This window comes from Mchenga conophoros, linkage group LG14, assembly GCF_057382185.1.
Source record: "Mchenga conophoros isolate Kocher_MC1m ecotype Shallow Benthic linkage group LG14, M_conophoros_male_GT1.1, whole genome shotgun sequence".
NCBI classification, from domain to species: Eukaryota; Metazoa; Chordata; class Actinopteri; order Cichliformes; family Cichlidae; genus Mchenga; species Mchenga conophoros.
In genome coordinates this window covers 21,215,573-21,232,636 of record NC_140539.1, presented here as the reverse complement: position 1 = coordinate 21,232,636, position 17,064 = coordinate 21,215,573, and the positions used below count along the sequence as shown (strand labels likewise).

At 39.3% G+C, this 17,064-nt stretch overlaps 1 protein-coding gene across 2 annotated transcripts in view; it reads left to right on the top strand.

Moving 5' to 3' along the window:
* The window catches only part of limk1a (LIM domain kinase 1a), a 53,972-nt gene that overhangs the window by 2,549 nt on the left and 34,359 nt on the right, over nucleotides 1–17,064 (top strand). Inside the window, exon 2 of one of the 2 annotated variants that reach the window (XM_085243340.1) lies at nucleotides 673–772. In XM_085243340.1, coding sequence (XP_085099466.1) covers nucleotides 673–772 — 100 coding nt within the window. Of the gene's footprint in view, nucleotides 1–672; nucleotides 773–13,240; nucleotides 13,486–17,064 lie in introns of those variants that run through there. The other variant, XM_085243341.1, reaches the window with a different exon arrangement.

The window sequence follows — 17,064 nt, the reverse complement described above, 5'->3', positions numbered from 1 at the left end:
CGAGCAAGGTTATGGTAGAACATCGTTAATACTTGTGCTGTGGCTCATTCTGTGGCCTTTTGTACAGGTAAATTGTGGGGGAAAAAACCCAAAACAACAAAAAAAAAATGGAAAGTTTATGACTAGAAAAAAGGGATAAAACATCCAATTAGAGGTAGGTTTGGAAAAGTAAAATAAAAGCCTTTTATTACTGAGCATAACTACCTTTGGAAACCTGGATGTTTTATGCCTTTTGGTCATAATATTTCAATTTTTCTCATTGCCAAAGTTTGAATATTATCCTATAATTCTAGGCAAAAAATTGTGTTTCTTTAAATGTTATGATTTTTTTTAATAAACAAGAGTTTTTCTATTAAACAGGGCAATGCAGCAAATTAGTGGTTTTGCCCCTGCTGAGCCGTATGCTCATTAAAAATGCCCCTTCAGATGGTACATCGTTTCTGCTCTGGTGGTAACGGTGGAGGAGACGCTGTGTGGTGTGTTTGTTTGAGTTGTGTGTTTTTAGAGCTGGGTTATAAACCAGCAGTGATAATTTGCATAGCCAGATAAGCGGTGGAGAAGGCATACAGACAGAGACACAAACACACATCTCTTTGTGCGAACTGTTTATAACTTTATGTTTAATGAGCTTTAATATGGTGATATCAGCACGTCGGTCTCCTGTCATTACAGCTGGAGGAAGTTTGCCCGTGTGCGCGGGATGCAAACAGAGGATCTACGATGAGCAGTACCTCCAGGCCCTTAACAATGACTGGCATACCGTCTGCTTCAGGTACTTTCAGCACAAACAGCAAACCAGACTCAACATATAAACCCAGACTTTGAGTGCACACACGTCTTTAAGTCTCACTGAGTTTTTGGCCACTTGGGAACAACACTGAAATATCACAGTGCATCTTGCTTATTTATCCATCCTACAAGTCCATCCAGCTAGAGCGAATACAGGTCAAAAGTTCACTGGCGTTTAGCGCTGTTCATAGAGTCGACCTGAAGGGGAATTCTGCCTATCAATTAGCTGCTAAATGTTCCACTGTGTTCAACAGCCGGTTACCAAGTGTCTGCTGAATGGTATATTACTGTGATTAATATATCACTCATTATTACTGCTTTAAAGGACAGCGAAGGAGTGAGTGAAGTGAGTTAATGGTTGCACATATAAGGCATAAAAGTACCCTAGAAAATAAAATAAAAATACCAAATATTTGCTGTTTTCAGTGTTTAAAAGTCCTGTGAGTCCACAGTCCAGTGAAAACCCTTTCTTTCTTAAAATACTGGTTCCACAGGAAAATAAAGGCTAAGCAGTAGCTGGATGTTGCTAATCATATCCACTGTCTGTCTGATCATCAGTTTACAGGGCTGAAGCATTCAGTGTAGGTTAAAGAGCCCGACAGCATGGCTTAGGCTTGAAAGGTTTCATCTGAACAAACCACAAGGCTTCTGGAATAATGTCCTTTGGGCATGTTTGGCTGTAATGTACAAACACCTCATAGCAGCAAACAGGCACGGTGGTGGAGGGTGATTATTTAGGCTTGTTTTCCAAGCATAGAACGTGGGCACCTATTAGTTATTAAGCTGATGATTAACTTCTCTGTACATCAAAGTATTCTAGAGTCAAATATGAGACCATCCATCTGACAGCTAAATACTGACGCAAACTGCGTCGTGCAACTGGTCAGTGATTCCAAACACAGCAGCAAAGTCCAGACCGAACTGAAATGTTGTGGCGGGACCTTAAGAGAGCTGTGCAAAAAAAATGCTTGCAAACTTCAATGAACGGATGTAATGTTGTAAAGAAGTGTGGGTCAAAATTCCTCCACAGAGATGTGAGAGACTGATAAAGTTATTCCTACTAAAGGTGGTTTAATGAGCTAGTTAATCATGCGAAATATTTATTTTTCACAGGACTGCAGAGAGTCCCGTGAGAAACTTTATCTTTCACATGACTGTGCGATTAAAAAATGATCAGGTTTCAGGATGTTAGATAAACCAGTTTATTCATATCACCATGGGAAACTGTAATAAAGATATTAAATGGGAGAAATAGCTGGCAAGTTGTGTAACAAGTTTAGTTTTTTGTGGTTTCAATGTAGGCTTTGTACTGCAGCATTTCCTGGAATTACTACTGTTACAGACTCGTTCCCAGGCATGTCTGTGCCTGCTTGTGTTTTCTTTCATTTCGAGGAGCTAAACGTTTTCGTGTTATTGCCCATAATCACATCTTGTTCCTTGTTTAATCTTTCTTCACTGTAATGCTAACACAAGTATCCTCCTCCCACCACCTTTTCTAAGAAAATCTCCTTAAATCTGATCTGTATTTTTCTCACAAGTGTTTCCTTTTTGTGGGTAAAGGTAAAGGTAAAGTTTCAGATTTTGCTGTGTTTTCTTGTACTTTTAGTTTTTGATGAATTCTGTAACAGACATAACCTAAAGTAGTCCTGGCTGCAGACCTGCGTCAGACAAGTGCTAATGTCGAAACCTTCACATGATGCAGTAATGAAACTTTACAGGTGCGTAGCTGAGATCAAAATGAAAATTTGGTGTTTAAAGATGGGTGTGATCTAATTCACAAACACTGAGCAAAGACAGACATTGGCATTGTGGCTGTTGAGACATCTTCTCTAGTTTTGACCTGTAAAATTACAATGTCATGACACCTTCACAGTAAAGAAATTGCAAAAGATGCAGATACACATAGACACAAAGTCACTAGCGGTTTAAACAAGTCCTGACTGGCTTACAGTCAAATGTGTGCTTCTGAAAAATGACATTTAACAATCTGAGAGCTGAGTCAACTCCAACCCTAAGCCATTACATTTTGTAATTTGCCTCACTTATAAGTGTCTCCTTTAACATTTTGCTCACAAAATATGCGTACTCGATTATTTTTATGAAACTATTTTACCCATCGTGTATGAGAAAAGTGGAGATGGGTAATAATTCAGGTCCGTTTCCACTTCTCTTGTCTATGGTGTGCCACAAGGTTCTGTTTTGGGACCTTTATTGTTTCTTTTATATTTGTTCCCTCTTCAGTACTTTTCGAGCACTTTTAAAAACTTTTCCTATCATTGCTGTGCAGATAACATTCAGTTGTATCTCTCTTTTAAGCCACACAATATTTTTAAGCTTCAGGCGCCATTGAAAGTTAGACGGTAGACCTTTTTCTCCAACTTAATGAAGAGAATATAGAAGTGCTTGTTTGTGCTCCTGACAGATTTAATGAAAACTAGGTCCTCTGGCTACATTTGCTACATTTTTTGTCAGGAACCTTGGGATGACCTTTGACTCTCCTTTCACTCTGGATGGTTACGTGAAATCTCTGGTTTGCTCCGGTTTTTTATCACTTAAGAAATACCCCCAAGCTGAGTTCCATTGCGACATGCTCTGACCTCATCACATCTGGATTTCATCATGGCTGCAAGACTTTTAACTATTTTTCTAAGTACTCACGTGTCGCACTGTTGTTAATTCAGTTCCATTAGCTTCAGAGTCCACTGGTTTTTGCTTTTGGAGCTCTGCGTGGACAAGCACCAGCAAACATCAGACAACTTTTACATCCATATGTCCCCAGTAGGCTTCTGAGGTCATGTGATCAAGACTTGCCATAACAGCTTTCTAATAAGCTGGTACTTTACCACATTACCTAAGCAGTTTCTGACGCGTGCTCCACAGCTGTGCGCTCAAAATACTCACAAGTCCAAACTTTGCCTTCGCCTCTTCATGCAATTCTTGTCCCAGTTGACTATCAGTTATGCAGCCTAACCTTACATTGTTAACTGTTGCATTTTTGACCTGAACGATTTAACCCCTTCCCCTTAAATCCCCTTAAATGCAGTAACCCAGCAGGTAACTGCCCCATAGTGTGCAAAAGACCAATAACAACAAAAACAGCATGTATAAATAAAACTTTATTTAATTCCTAAAAACATACAATACTTATAAAACATAAATATTGTCTTTAAGTTTGCCATATGAGTGCTGTTCTCTGTACTTTGACTTCATTACAGATAGTTACAGAAACGTTCAGACTTGACCTGTCTGAAAACCTGTTACGCAATTTTATTTACACAAACCAGAGCAAGTCATAGAGGCACTCGCATACCTGAAGTTGCTCAAGACTTTTTCTCCTAATCAACCAAAAGGAGTCGTTCTTACTCCGATGAAGCATACGTTGGTTGAACTCTTGCGTCAAACCTAAAGCCACCCCCATATGAACATTTCTACAGTCCGTGGATTTGGAGAAATGAACAAGCAGGTTTTAGTTTCTGACTCAGATTCTGGTAACTTGCACTACACCATGTTGTGTGTGGGCAGAGAGACTGTGTGTGTCTCTGTGTGAAAGAAATCTATTAACATTTTTGAATTTTAATTGATTTTCATGAGCAGAACTGATCCTATCCTGGTAGACAAAACACAGAAGTTTTTAACATTTCTGCAACTGAATATCAAATGTTGGAGCTTGCATTAGAGTCCAGATCCATCCATTCATTAAATAGATTTAATATTTAATAGGTCAGTCTTCTTCTGTATAAACAAGCTTCCAGCTATCACAAAAGACTTTATGGTCTGAAAGGAAAGCAAAGAGTGTTGTTCGTCTCCTGTTACTTTTCATCCTCTCTGTTAAATATCTTTCATTAGGAGCTCTTATGTTAAGACTGCTGCATGCTGTCCTAAGTTTAAAAGAAAGTTAAAGTGCAGGCGTCACTTAACATTCAGTCAATGCAGCCGCCTTGGGTCATGTGACACGAAGCTCGGAGCAGACAAATTAAGACGTAGTCGCAGATGTTTCAGATGCACTAATGGTGATCGATTCCTTCAGCAAGGCAGAGCCAAGGAAAAATGTGTTTTTATGAAATACCAGAAATAATCAGGTAGATTTCTGGGAGGAATTTCCCTGTAGTAAACATATTAATTCTGTAGATTTCCTCCATCATTTCGCTACTCCTTTTAGTGGTCGCCACAGCGGCTCATCTGCCTCTATCTCACCCTATGCCTAAAATCCTCTGTCACACCAACCCTCTGTGTGTACTCCGTCGCTACATCCATTTAGCTTCTCTGTGGTCTTCCTCTTTTCTTCCTGCTCAGCAGCTCCATATTCAGCATCCATTGTTTAATATTTTCCTAATTAAACTAAACTGGATATAAACAGTCCAGGACTGTCACTTAGTTTCGCGAGTGGAGATTATTAACTTTAAAAGTGGGCTTATTTTTAAATGACTGTTTAGTTTTTTTGATTAACAGGACACAAACGCTGTCGCTGCTTTTCTTACTGATGATCTTATGTAACGTTTCCTTCTCTTTCTCTCGTCTCTACTCATCTCACATCCTTCATGGAGATAACCTTGTTTGTGAGAAGCAGGAGAACAAACAGCCACTCGCTGAGGAGTCCTCCTGCTGTTTAAGCACTCAAAGCTTCACAAGTCAGCCTCCGTGCCTCTGATCACTATTACTTTATCTTGTTTTTTTTTTAAATTTCATAATTAATTAAGAAAATAAAAAATAATCTGAGACTGAAAAGATGATTTCTGAGTGGGTTCTGACCAAGATAGAAAACAGCTCAGGCAGAATAGTGCATATAAACACATGCACACAATGGTTTACACATAGAAGTAAATTAAATGCCTAAATAATGAAGTGTACTGACGTGAGGATTAAAAATGTCTTAACTAAAGCCAAAATAAGCACTGTAGGTCAAACAGGGTCAATGATGGTCACGTATAACAGATGTCACTACCAGATGTGACTTCCTCCAAATGTACTATAATTCATCCTCAGCAGTTTGAAAACCAGCTTTTCAAACTGTTGTATAAACAGAGGTTTTTTTTAGTGTGTTTTAGGGTTTTTTTTGTTCCACACTTTGTTATCCCCTTTCCCAACCACACTGCCTACATTACCCTGAATGCAACTCAGACACCGATGTATATTCACAGATTTGGGTGCGCTATCATGAAAAAGTACAGACATGAAAACTACAATTCATCCAGTGCCCACTTGAGGCTGGCTGCAAGTGAGTCAATTCAAACAGACTCCCGTGGTCAGTTTTTACATCAATTTGTAATGTTTGTGTATTCTGAAGACAGATAATACGGCCTGCTGTTAGGAACAGGGCACCCTGAGATCTCTGCCCCATTTTTAGAAGTGAAAGTGAGGTACTTGGTAGTTCATCCACCTTTACTGTTTATGGATGCAGCATGCTAACCAACTTTGCTGTGATTGTGTCCGTGCTGTAAGACTTTTTCCCAGTCTGTTGTAGCATACTCCTCAGACATTATACAAATGTGCTGGGCCACCGAAAGATTATATATACAGCAGCTGCTTGGCCATGGGAAACACATGCAATGAAACTCCCGGCACGCAGACCGTTGGTGAGGTGCATTGTACCCTTTACGTACTGTGTAACGTTATGCACTCTGCCACTTCATGATGGAGTTCCTAAAAGCTTACACTTTGCAGTAATACAAGTTAGAGTTGATCGCTCCATCTAGGATGGAAGGAGTTTCACAAAATGACTTGCAGAGGTGACGTCCATTTAAGCAGTGCTTAATTTAAGGAGCTCTTTAGAACAAACAGTTCTTTCACAAATTTTTGTAAAGGCAGACCCCATGGCTACATGCTTCATTTTATACACCTGTGGCCGATAGCTGCCCACACACAGGTAGAAACTGTGTTTAATATGGGGACTGGTAGACAAAGACAAAAACTTACTAATTCACCCATTCTTAGTATTTGAAATAAAGTTTGAGGGTCAATATAGCAAAAGGTCATTGGAGATATCCTGGAAAACCTAAAGTAATGGCAGGCATGGAGGTCCTGGTGGTTATGTCTTTCTTATAATGTCAGTCTGTGGATAATGCAGAGTCACCTGTCTTCGAACAGAGATGAGGAGCAGTTGAAAAGGTCACATTCTTCTAATACCACATTGTTTTTCCTTCATTTAAATTTTGATCAGTAAATTACTCAGATGATATCACCACATGTGTAGACATAAATTCTTTAAAAAGAGAATTTTAAAGGTTGAAGAATCTTCGGGGTTATACAGAAACAAATACTAATACAGAGCTGGTGCTGCTGCCTAAATCTGTTGGCCGAACGGTGTAGCTGTCATCAGTTGGATCGGCTTACATTCAAACACACTCGCAGTGCCTCCACTGGTCACAGGTGGCACAGTGCAGCTGTATCTCATCTACAGTGCAAAGAATTTGCATGGTGAGCTCTTCTTGGTCATTGTTAACGGGCATCACATGTAATCAAAAAGCCACATTTCACTGATAGTAGCTTTTAATAGTTGCACTGACTCAGCTTTATTGTCTATTGATTTTGACCGGCTGTAAAGGTAGTAAATGTCCAGCTGCGTTTTCGAGTCTTGCCTGTTTTCGTCAGTTCATCCGAGCTGGTCAGTGGGTTGGCTTGAAACTCAGCTCTGAGTGGGTCATTAATGATTTCCTCCTGGCCAGATATCTGAATGGGAAATCTGAGGAGGGCATCCTGGCGAAGGGTTGAGTCCACAATGGTTTGTGGTATCTATATGCACGGTGAGCACAGATAGGGAGTTACAAATGACTGAGAAGGGCTGCTGCAGGTTTCTGTGCATGCTTTTTCCACCCTGACTTTTAAAGTAAAAGCACTTTTACTTGTGTTATCTGCTGTCAAGAGCCTCGTGTAGCTGATTCAGACGTGAGCTCTGTGTCAGCTCCATCACACTTGTTTGAGGTGTCAGATATCAGCTTGTAGCTTTCAGCCCTTCTGCTCCTCCACCATGTAGTGATGCTACACACACCAGAACTGTTGAATTAATAACAGGAGAGAAGCTGTGTGTGTGATGGAGGTCTGTAAAAAGAGAGTTTTCCCCCTCGAGAGCACAAATGGATAGAAATTAGAACAGGATCTTCAGAGAGAAACAGATTTCCATGGTAAATGAAGGTTGAACATTGGTGGGAAAGTGAGGAGTGGGACAGGGACTTTCTGGAGCTTAAATCCTAACCCAAAAAAGAAGTTTTCCTCTGAAAACAGCAGGAGCTAGGCTTCATGGGAAATCGCAGTCAGGCTCTCAGTATGAACTGTTTTTTTTTTCCATTTACATCAAAGCTGAACTGCAAAACAACATTAATGCATCCACAATATTTATTCATCTATACTGATCTGAAACTTCCATTATGTTGATTTATTCAAACATGTTGGTTGTAATTTGTTACTCAGAGATGTGTGTTACAGGCTTTCTTTCTTAAATATGATCCACATGTTTGACTTTACGTCTGATGCCCATCCTGAAGCTAGCCCTCTCATTTATCTGGGCCTGTGGCCCCCTTGATCACCGTAAACAGACTGGCCATGACCTTTGACCTCACTTGCTGTACTTTCACGTTTTTCTGGCCTTTTTCAGCTTTATTTGATAGATACAGTGAAGAAAGGACAGGAAAGCAGGGTCAGATAAAGTCAAAGGGCTGCGGAGTCACATGTTGGGCCGGTCGCTTTCTTCCGTATGGCGTGTGGTCGCCTGATTAACGCACTGAGCTAAACCAGCACCCAATAAACAGTACTTTGATGAATAATAAAAACATTTATGGCGTTTTTAATGGCTTGTAGTTAATTTCTTGCTGCCCCGGCACTGAATAACCTTCACTAACGTTTCTCATTTTATCTTGTGGTGAGTTCACTAGTCCGACTAAAACATGCTGAACGTCTCAGTGCTTCATGATTTTTAATTATTCATTTATTCATTATATCTTAAAAGGACCATAACGAGTCAGAAGGCAGCGAGAGTCCCTTTGTAAATTTAATTGATTTGAAAACCTTAAATTTAGGAATTGAACAACTCCATGGAAAAATTGTGTGGATCAGGATCACTATGAAAGGAGTGCACCTCAAACTGCTGTGGCCTCTCTGATTTAGGGGATAGGTTGGTTTCTGCTCTTCGTCTGACACGGCCATGTGTTTGTCTTGTAGTCTGATTCACCAGCTTACAGTAAAGCTAAATAATGACTTTTCTAATTTAGAATAAAAAATAAAACTGCTGTAAAATGAGTTCATTAAATCAGATAAAGCTGAACTGAAAATCAATATTTATTTTTCCCTCTGAACACTCGACTGCTGCTGCACTTTCTCTCCAGTGCGCTGCAGCCCCTTGCTGCTCGCAATAAAACCATTTCTGCTTGACAACCAATAAGCTTCTGCTTATTTAGCACTTTAGATAAAATCCATTTCATTCATCCACCACATCTACACATGTGCACGTCTGATCACCTGCAGTGGGTTTTTTTCCCTGATGCTGATAGTGCACAAATGCTTATGTGTTTCCACACTGTGTTATCAACAAACATGGAGCTTTTTATGATGGTTTAAGGAAGGATGAGTATACTTTAAGTCTGCTGCTCTGCCTGCACTGTGGGGCTCACACATTTACGTCTCCATCTGTCCTGTACGCTTACTCACATCTGCAGGACAAACATTACAGCCCTCGACGAATTTTAAAAAGCGCTTGAGATCGTTTATTGGTGGCAGCGCTCTGCGATACTCATTGTGTCAGTGACAGAAAGCATGAAGAGGCTGCAGTGACTCAGCTGCTTTCACCTGCAGATGAACTCTGCCTGGTAACAGAAGCTCCAGAATGTGACGGAGACTCGACATCAAGTAGTGGCAGGCTGAAAGAACAGAAAACTGCCTCAGGAAAACAAAGTCGTTTTAAATAAAGGTTTGTTAAAGATTAAACAAGGATTTGACTAACAGAAAATACTGTACATCCTTTCATATACAGGGCTTTGCAGAAATCTTGAACGGTCCCTCATTTTTTAATGTTTTTGCTTGCAAGTTAGACTTTCTTGTAATTTTTTAAAAGTGGTCTTGAGCAGTAGTTCTGCAGGCTTTCCAAAGGTCTTTCAGAGTTTTTCCATTGGAAATTGTCTGCTTTTTCACTCATGTAAGTCCTGTCCTTGTACCTGAGCATTTTTAGAGGAATTTCCTTTTTGTTAAGCAACTTAACACTGATCATTCAAGCTTATAAAAGGCACCTCACTCAAGAATTAAGCAGTGTTGTGTCCACACATAACAGACAACGTGGCAAAGAAGCTATTTTAAACTGTATCTTTAGACACGTTGATACTGGCAGCCTGTGACAAAAACACAAGTTTGTTTCCATTCTTTTCTATTGAATCAGGTCATCTTGACCATGTCTCCAGACCTAAAAGCATTTAGTTGCTGCCATGTGACTGGGTGACTAAACATTTGTGTTAATGTCTTGATGCATGATCAATCATCTGGGTAAGGAAATCCCAGAAAACTGATTCTGTTCATCTAGACGTTGCGTTCTTAGTGGGAGTACAAAACCAGTTGTACCTAATAAAGTGAGTGCTGAGTGTATACTCACACAGAAATCTGATAAGGAATAAGACACAGGAAACGAGACAGGGCTGAACACAATCAATGAAGTGAAGACACAGAGGAAGCAAAAATGAAACAGGCCATCACAGAGAGCAAACTACAAAGTAAGACAAAGGATGCTAATCCTAGCCCAACCCGCTATAACAAGAAAACGTGTAATAGACACGCCGGTCCCCTGTGTCCATTATACGAGAATGCAGAATTTGCAGTAAGCTACAGTAACAGCAGTGGGAGCTATTTTATTTCACGCCAACATGAAAATAATCACAAGTGGGTGTTTGAACAGACATTATTAAGACATTTACACTTATACACATATTAGCCCCCTAGCTTAATCGTTTCCGGCCCTAGAATTTACTTAAACCGTTTTTTGCTCACTACAGACTTTGTATCTCCCCCTGCTGGTAATGCAGTTTTTGCCTAGCCTCAGTACAAAGTATGGGCAAGGAAGCACCCAGGGATAAAGGGGGGAGGAGGGCAATGACAACAATCTTAAAATACTAGACACCTGAGGCCTGTAACTATGAAGCAATATTTAATGAAGTTACCCAGGTAACTAGAATTAATCCTCGGTTTTGATCATGTTAATGTGGGTCGTTTCTCACTGTGGTATTTTGCCATGGTAACTCATGCTGCTGTAGAGCATTTCTGAAAGATCCCTGAGACTTTGGTGCATGGTGAGTAGGGAGAGTTTACATTTTTTTAGTACTATTCAAAGTTTTTGTGTTTCCCCTGAATCTTCTTATATGTAACCATTTCATTTTTGAAATTAATTTTTTGAAAGCAAAAATATGATGATCCCAAAACAGAGCAGCTATCAGTACTTATTGATCCCATATCAACTTCACACATAGTCGAAGCCTTTGTTTGATTTTTTTTCCTTACACCACCGAGGCTGCGGTTTAAAGAATAAAAACTGAAATAGTCTTTTAAAGCCTAATTTAAAGAAACACTTGATGATAATCCATCGGATTATCTCATGTGTTAATGATAGAGTTGTTGGACTGACAGTCAGCGTTTTTGCCCGCTATCTTTCCTGGCTTCAGATAAGCTAAACTGTCTTAATGTAGCCGCTTTTTGACAGCCTCATTGGACAAAGCACTTAAAGTGCACACATGTTCATTCAGTGCTTTAAATATATGGTGCTCTTTCTTTCATGTTGCTGCTTTCGGTCAACCTGTTTAACCTATTAATATTGGAATAATAGTTTCATTTTCCTTTGTGAAATCAGCTGCTCTGCTGGCATCACCCCCGCTTCCATGTGAACATGCAGGGGACACCCTGGGTTAACATACAGAGCAGATAACCGATTACTGGATTGCTAATCTTAGGGTGAGTGACTCCAGATAACCCATACCCCAGGTATGCTGAACTCACAGACCTCAGAAAACACAATGACAACTAACCCCCAGAAAAATCTCATTAAAATACTAATACTATAAAATATTGAGGAGATTAGAGCAGTAATCCTAATCCTAAATAACAAAAAAGAAAACTTAAACAGAAACTGAAACTTGAATAATTCTCTAAGTGTTCAAAACCACAACAAATCACACAAAAGCTCTTTTACTGGAATCAATAAAAAACTGAGAAAATGAAACCAAACAGAAAACACTTCCCAAAATAACACTGAAACTCCAAAAATCCCAAACATGCACAATAATTCTGTCAAACAAATGAAATGTGTGGAAAAATATAGCAGCAGAAAAGTAAAACTTGAAGCGCGAGTGTTGCGAACTTCTTTTGTAAGTAAATTACTTCACTAAATCTTTACCATGTAAGCTTATTAGCTGCCTCTAAAGTGCTGATGGAGCTCTAACTTATGGGGGCTTGTTTACGCTGCTGAATATATATACTTTTTTTTAAACTATTTTACTATTTTTATATTTTTTCCTCAAAATTTGGGGTTATGTCAAAATTCTGACTTACTCAGAGGGTTGAATCAAAATTATTATTAGACATAATAAAAACATATGACTTATGGATGCGGTGGGGGGGGGGGGTCTGTGGCAGACACAAGCTTCATTCATCAGGGCTTCCACAATGAGGGGCTGACCAGTGAGCAAGCGGTAACTAAACTTTCAAAATAAGAGCATGGCAATTGTTTCCTTGAAAACAAATGAATAAAAAAATGCTAACCTGTTTCTGTTTCCTGCAGGAACAGTAATTTGTTAACATGATTATGTGCTGAAGGTAATTTGATGTGTGGACTAACTGTGACTGATTCTATTTCTGAACTATCTCAAACATATGTTGATTGGCTGATATCAGCTTATCACTAAAAACTCTGCTGTCTGACTGGTTTGAATGTGGTTACTGTGGAAGCTTGTCTCCACCGCTCAGCCAGCGTAAGTCAAACCTTTGGGTTATTATCTCAAATTTGGAGTTAGTTACCTCAAACATTTGGACTCCAAACTTATGGGAAAATATCTCCAAATAAAGAAATAAAATTGAAATTTTAAGTTACTAAATGAGACGATGACCTGAAATTTTGAATTGGGTGGCATTTTTTCCCTCCTTTTTCTGGGTTAGAAACTAGCTTCAACGGGTTGCTGATTTCTCTGTGAGTAAGGTTACACCTTGCTCAGGAGCTGCTTCCTCTCTTCACCTCACCCCATCCTTCATAAAACGAAGCTCTCTGGTGCTCCTGTGAAGAGGTTGGTAAATCTAATAGTTTGAGAGGCCGTGGAAGGGTTTAATAGATGATGGATAAGAGGAAAATTTCATTTGCTCCGCCACAGCCTTTAAATGTATTGACGAGTGCAGGAAATTTGCCTCATGAAGTTTCAACAGAAGAAATGAGCTGCTGCGAGGAAGGCAGGGCCACTGTGGGCAAAGCCTCTGCTGTCACAGGGTCGAGTCTCCCAGAGGACGAGAACAGGAAGTGGCTGATAAAGAAGTGTGACCCTCTCTATACACAGCTGCACTCAGAGAGGAAGCAGAGGAAGGGAGAGACACTGACGCTTGTGACAGCGAGGCCGTGAAGCCGGGCGAGCTTAGTGAGTCAAACATCAGAGCTGCTGACATGAGTCTGTCTTCGGACTGTCTAAACAACGCCTTTGCTCCCTCGGGTGACATGTCAGCAAAGAAGCAACACAGCAGGCAGCCCAGAGTGTGAGTGCACCCATCAGTCTATGTTTATAGATGATAACAATGATGTTTGAGCTGCTGAGAGTGAAACAGAACTTTAGCTTGGATGTAAGTCGTGCTCCGAGCTTATTCGAAAACTCTTGTTTAGTCCAAAGTACTAAACAAGTGTAGAACTTTTTGTGGACTTTTTGTTCTGGCTGTCTTTTTGTTGGTCTTATTTGACAGTGTTGCAGTTTTCAAAACTTTATTTAACCCTATTGACCTTGACAAACCATTATTTTCCAAGCTGATGAAGTGTTTAAAGTATAAAATATATAAAAACTGTTTAAAGGAGGATGTTTCTGTTGGACTAACTGTTCAAAAGTGTACGCGACCATCGTCAAAACTCAAAATCTTCATTTTCGCATTATAAATCATTTAAAAAATAATTAAATGATTAGACTAATTAACAGGAACAGATTAATGAAAAATGTATTTGCTTAATTCTGTCAAAAAAGTTGGACTAAGAATTGAGTTTATGGCTAAATTTGTCCTAAAAAGTAACTTGTAACTAGTGATTATTTTCACTATGGATTTATTTACTGGTAATATATTAGTGACTTATTAATATTCTCATCTTTATATATATTTTTTTCTTGGTGCAGCTCAAAACCCAATTAATTATTAGACAAAAAAAGGCAGTAAACTAACCCCAAAGAGAAAGTGTGGTGGTTGGTTAGGAGTGTCTTTCACTTTCTCTGTGCTGGCATGAAAAGCAGCACTAAGTGTATTCTGATATGCATGAACTATGTTCCTTGTATATATTCTGACCAACAGTCTTTAGGAATGCACTTGAGGGTGATGCAGTAACTGAAATTAACTCATTTCTCTTAAATGATCTCTCACTTCTCCAAAGTGCCGGCACACGTCAGTCCTCGGTGTCGTTCACACTTCCGTCTCTCTGGATGCAAAAGCCCCTGAACTTCCTGACTTCCCTCTTTTAAAAGTGCCACCATGAATCAAACGCTGCTGTCCCACATGTGACTGACACCGCGGGCTCAACGTCGTCGTTTTTTTTATCGGATAGACGTGCTTACGTCACCACCCTCGAGCAAAGTCGTGTGTTTTTTGTGAGTCACGTACTAGATGAGAATGCACTTTCTGGGCTTAGCACATTTATTTATTTTTTGGCTGTTTGTGTCTTAGAAGATAATGTAAGCATTATCCAGAACAACCAGGCACTCTGAGGGGACACTCAGTCCTCTCATTAACAACAGAGATGACGGTGGGATGAGCCCTAAAACGCTGGTCAAACTGGGAAAATAAAGTCAGTTTCGATGGTTGTATATTTAATTTTATGATTAGTTTTTCTCTGTGAAAGAATTAACTATTATACTTACTCCGATGCTCTGTTCTGTTAAGTCTGTTTTCATATTTTTTTCACCGTGTTTGCTTCTCTAACAAAGACGTTTGGTGATGCAACTTATTTTTTGTCAAGTTTTTCTTCCAATATTTACTCAAATTGTATTGACTTCCTCTTTTGAGGAAATAGAAAGTCATTACTTGTTTCCTCTTTTACGAACTTGAGACTATCACAGGAAGTTCTTAGGTGTTAATGTGGTAGTTCTGCAGGATATTGGACAACATTTAACATTTCCTGTGTTGTTTAATGGTCGCAATTGTAGCTTTTGAAAATCTAGAAAAACATCATATGAGTCTCCTTCCTCTGCCTGCACCTCGTCAAATTCATATCTGGAGTTCATGCCGGCTGATAATATTTGCAGCGGGGAGGAAAAAGTCGTCCTGTGTGACGGGTGTATTTTTATTAATCGCCTTTTTCCCAGCTCTAACCTTTGGCACTCGCTCCTGTGCTTTAATCACACTTTAAAAATTCAATTTTGTTCTGTTTGGAGGAGATGGAGTCCAGACTTAAACCCTGAATGGGATTAAAAAAGATGAAGAATATTAAAGTCCACATTTTGTCACTGTTGAAAGAGTCCTGCCAGTTTCATATCTGACCTTCATCATTTTACAGGGACAAAAAATAAGCTAAGCTAAGCTCACAAGAATAACGATGTTCTAGTTTTGCAGCATGATTGTGTTGAGAACAGCCCATTAATAGTTCAGCATGTAGATTAGTTTGAAAGCCAAAAAACTTCACATCCTACACTTCAAATATTTTAGCAGTTGTTAACAGGAGTGTAAAAAACAATAGGGCCCAAACTAAAGTTTACCTAAATGTCCGGGCAGTAGCAGCATTGTTTTGTTTTTTCCTCCTAACAAAAATCATTTTCTTTCAACTTTCAACTCTCACCCGCCTGTCCACACCCACCTGTGATGCCTTACCCACACTACCGTCTGTTGGGGGGAAAATAAAACTGCCATGTGACGCAGTAGAGGACTCTCTGACACCAAACCAGAAACAACGACACGATTATGTGATTAATGAGTCCACAAACAAAAACACAACTGTAACAATAAAGTCACATACATCATAGACAAAGACGAGACAAACAAGTAAATCCTTTTAAATGAAGTGTGCATGTGCTGGTAACTGTATGTTTACTCTGCTTGAGTCTCATAATGTATGATTAGAAGGGGGAGCCAAGAAGGGCACACTTCAGGTTCAGTAAAGTGGAGCAGCATCAGTAACTGGGTTGATTCTGTCTCAGTTTATCAAGTTTAAAATATTCCAGGGGAAAGATACACCTTCTATAAGGAATTATGCAAAATTTCAGGTCCCTATTGTCCTAATATAGCTTTCTAAATTATACATTGAGTTGGTTTATCAGTATTATTATTATTATTATTAATATTAATATAGTTATATGTTCTTTAAAATTGTCTAAATCAGGTGAATTGCTTCACAGACAGTTTGAAACCAGAAAAACACATTTAACTTCAGTGTGATACTTTCCTGGTATGACACCATGTACCAAATCTAAATCTGCTTATGTTTAAGGCTGGTTAAACGAGAGAGAATGTCATCACTATGTGCTTTTGTTTATGAGAAGCTGTAAACAAAACATTAGTCGCCTACCTGCAAATTTGTGGTTTCTGCAGGCCTCCAAATCTGCAAACATTCAAATATGTTCCATGCAACAAGCCTGAGAGTCCACATTCACAGAGCCATGGTACCAGATATTTGCCCTAAAAGATTAGCAGTGGAGAACTAGCTAATGATTTTTTCTACATGTGCAAAGTCCTCCAAATTTTAAAGTGGCATCTCAGTTAAACCCATGCTAGAAAAATGCATTTTGAGAACAAAATTGATAAGAATTTTGCATAAATCCTATTAAAAGTCTTTGTGTTTTTTTTAATAGTGGTCCATGCAGTTGTTGATAATTCAGCAAAATAGTCTGGTGTGTGACTCACCTGTCCAACCACATAACCTCATACTTTGAGCTCATAGCATTGGTTCTCATGATTAATGCTAACAGTAAGTGTCCGGATAAAGCTTTTGTAGTGAGGTACTGTTATAACCACTGAACAATTCACTGGTTTCATTTCATGTGTTAGTGTTTAAGCTTGGAGTTGGTCTGTAAAAGAAACCTGCTACTGAATGAGACCTACTAAACAGCTCTCCCAAAGCTCCCAGATACCTTTTATCATCTTCCTCGATGG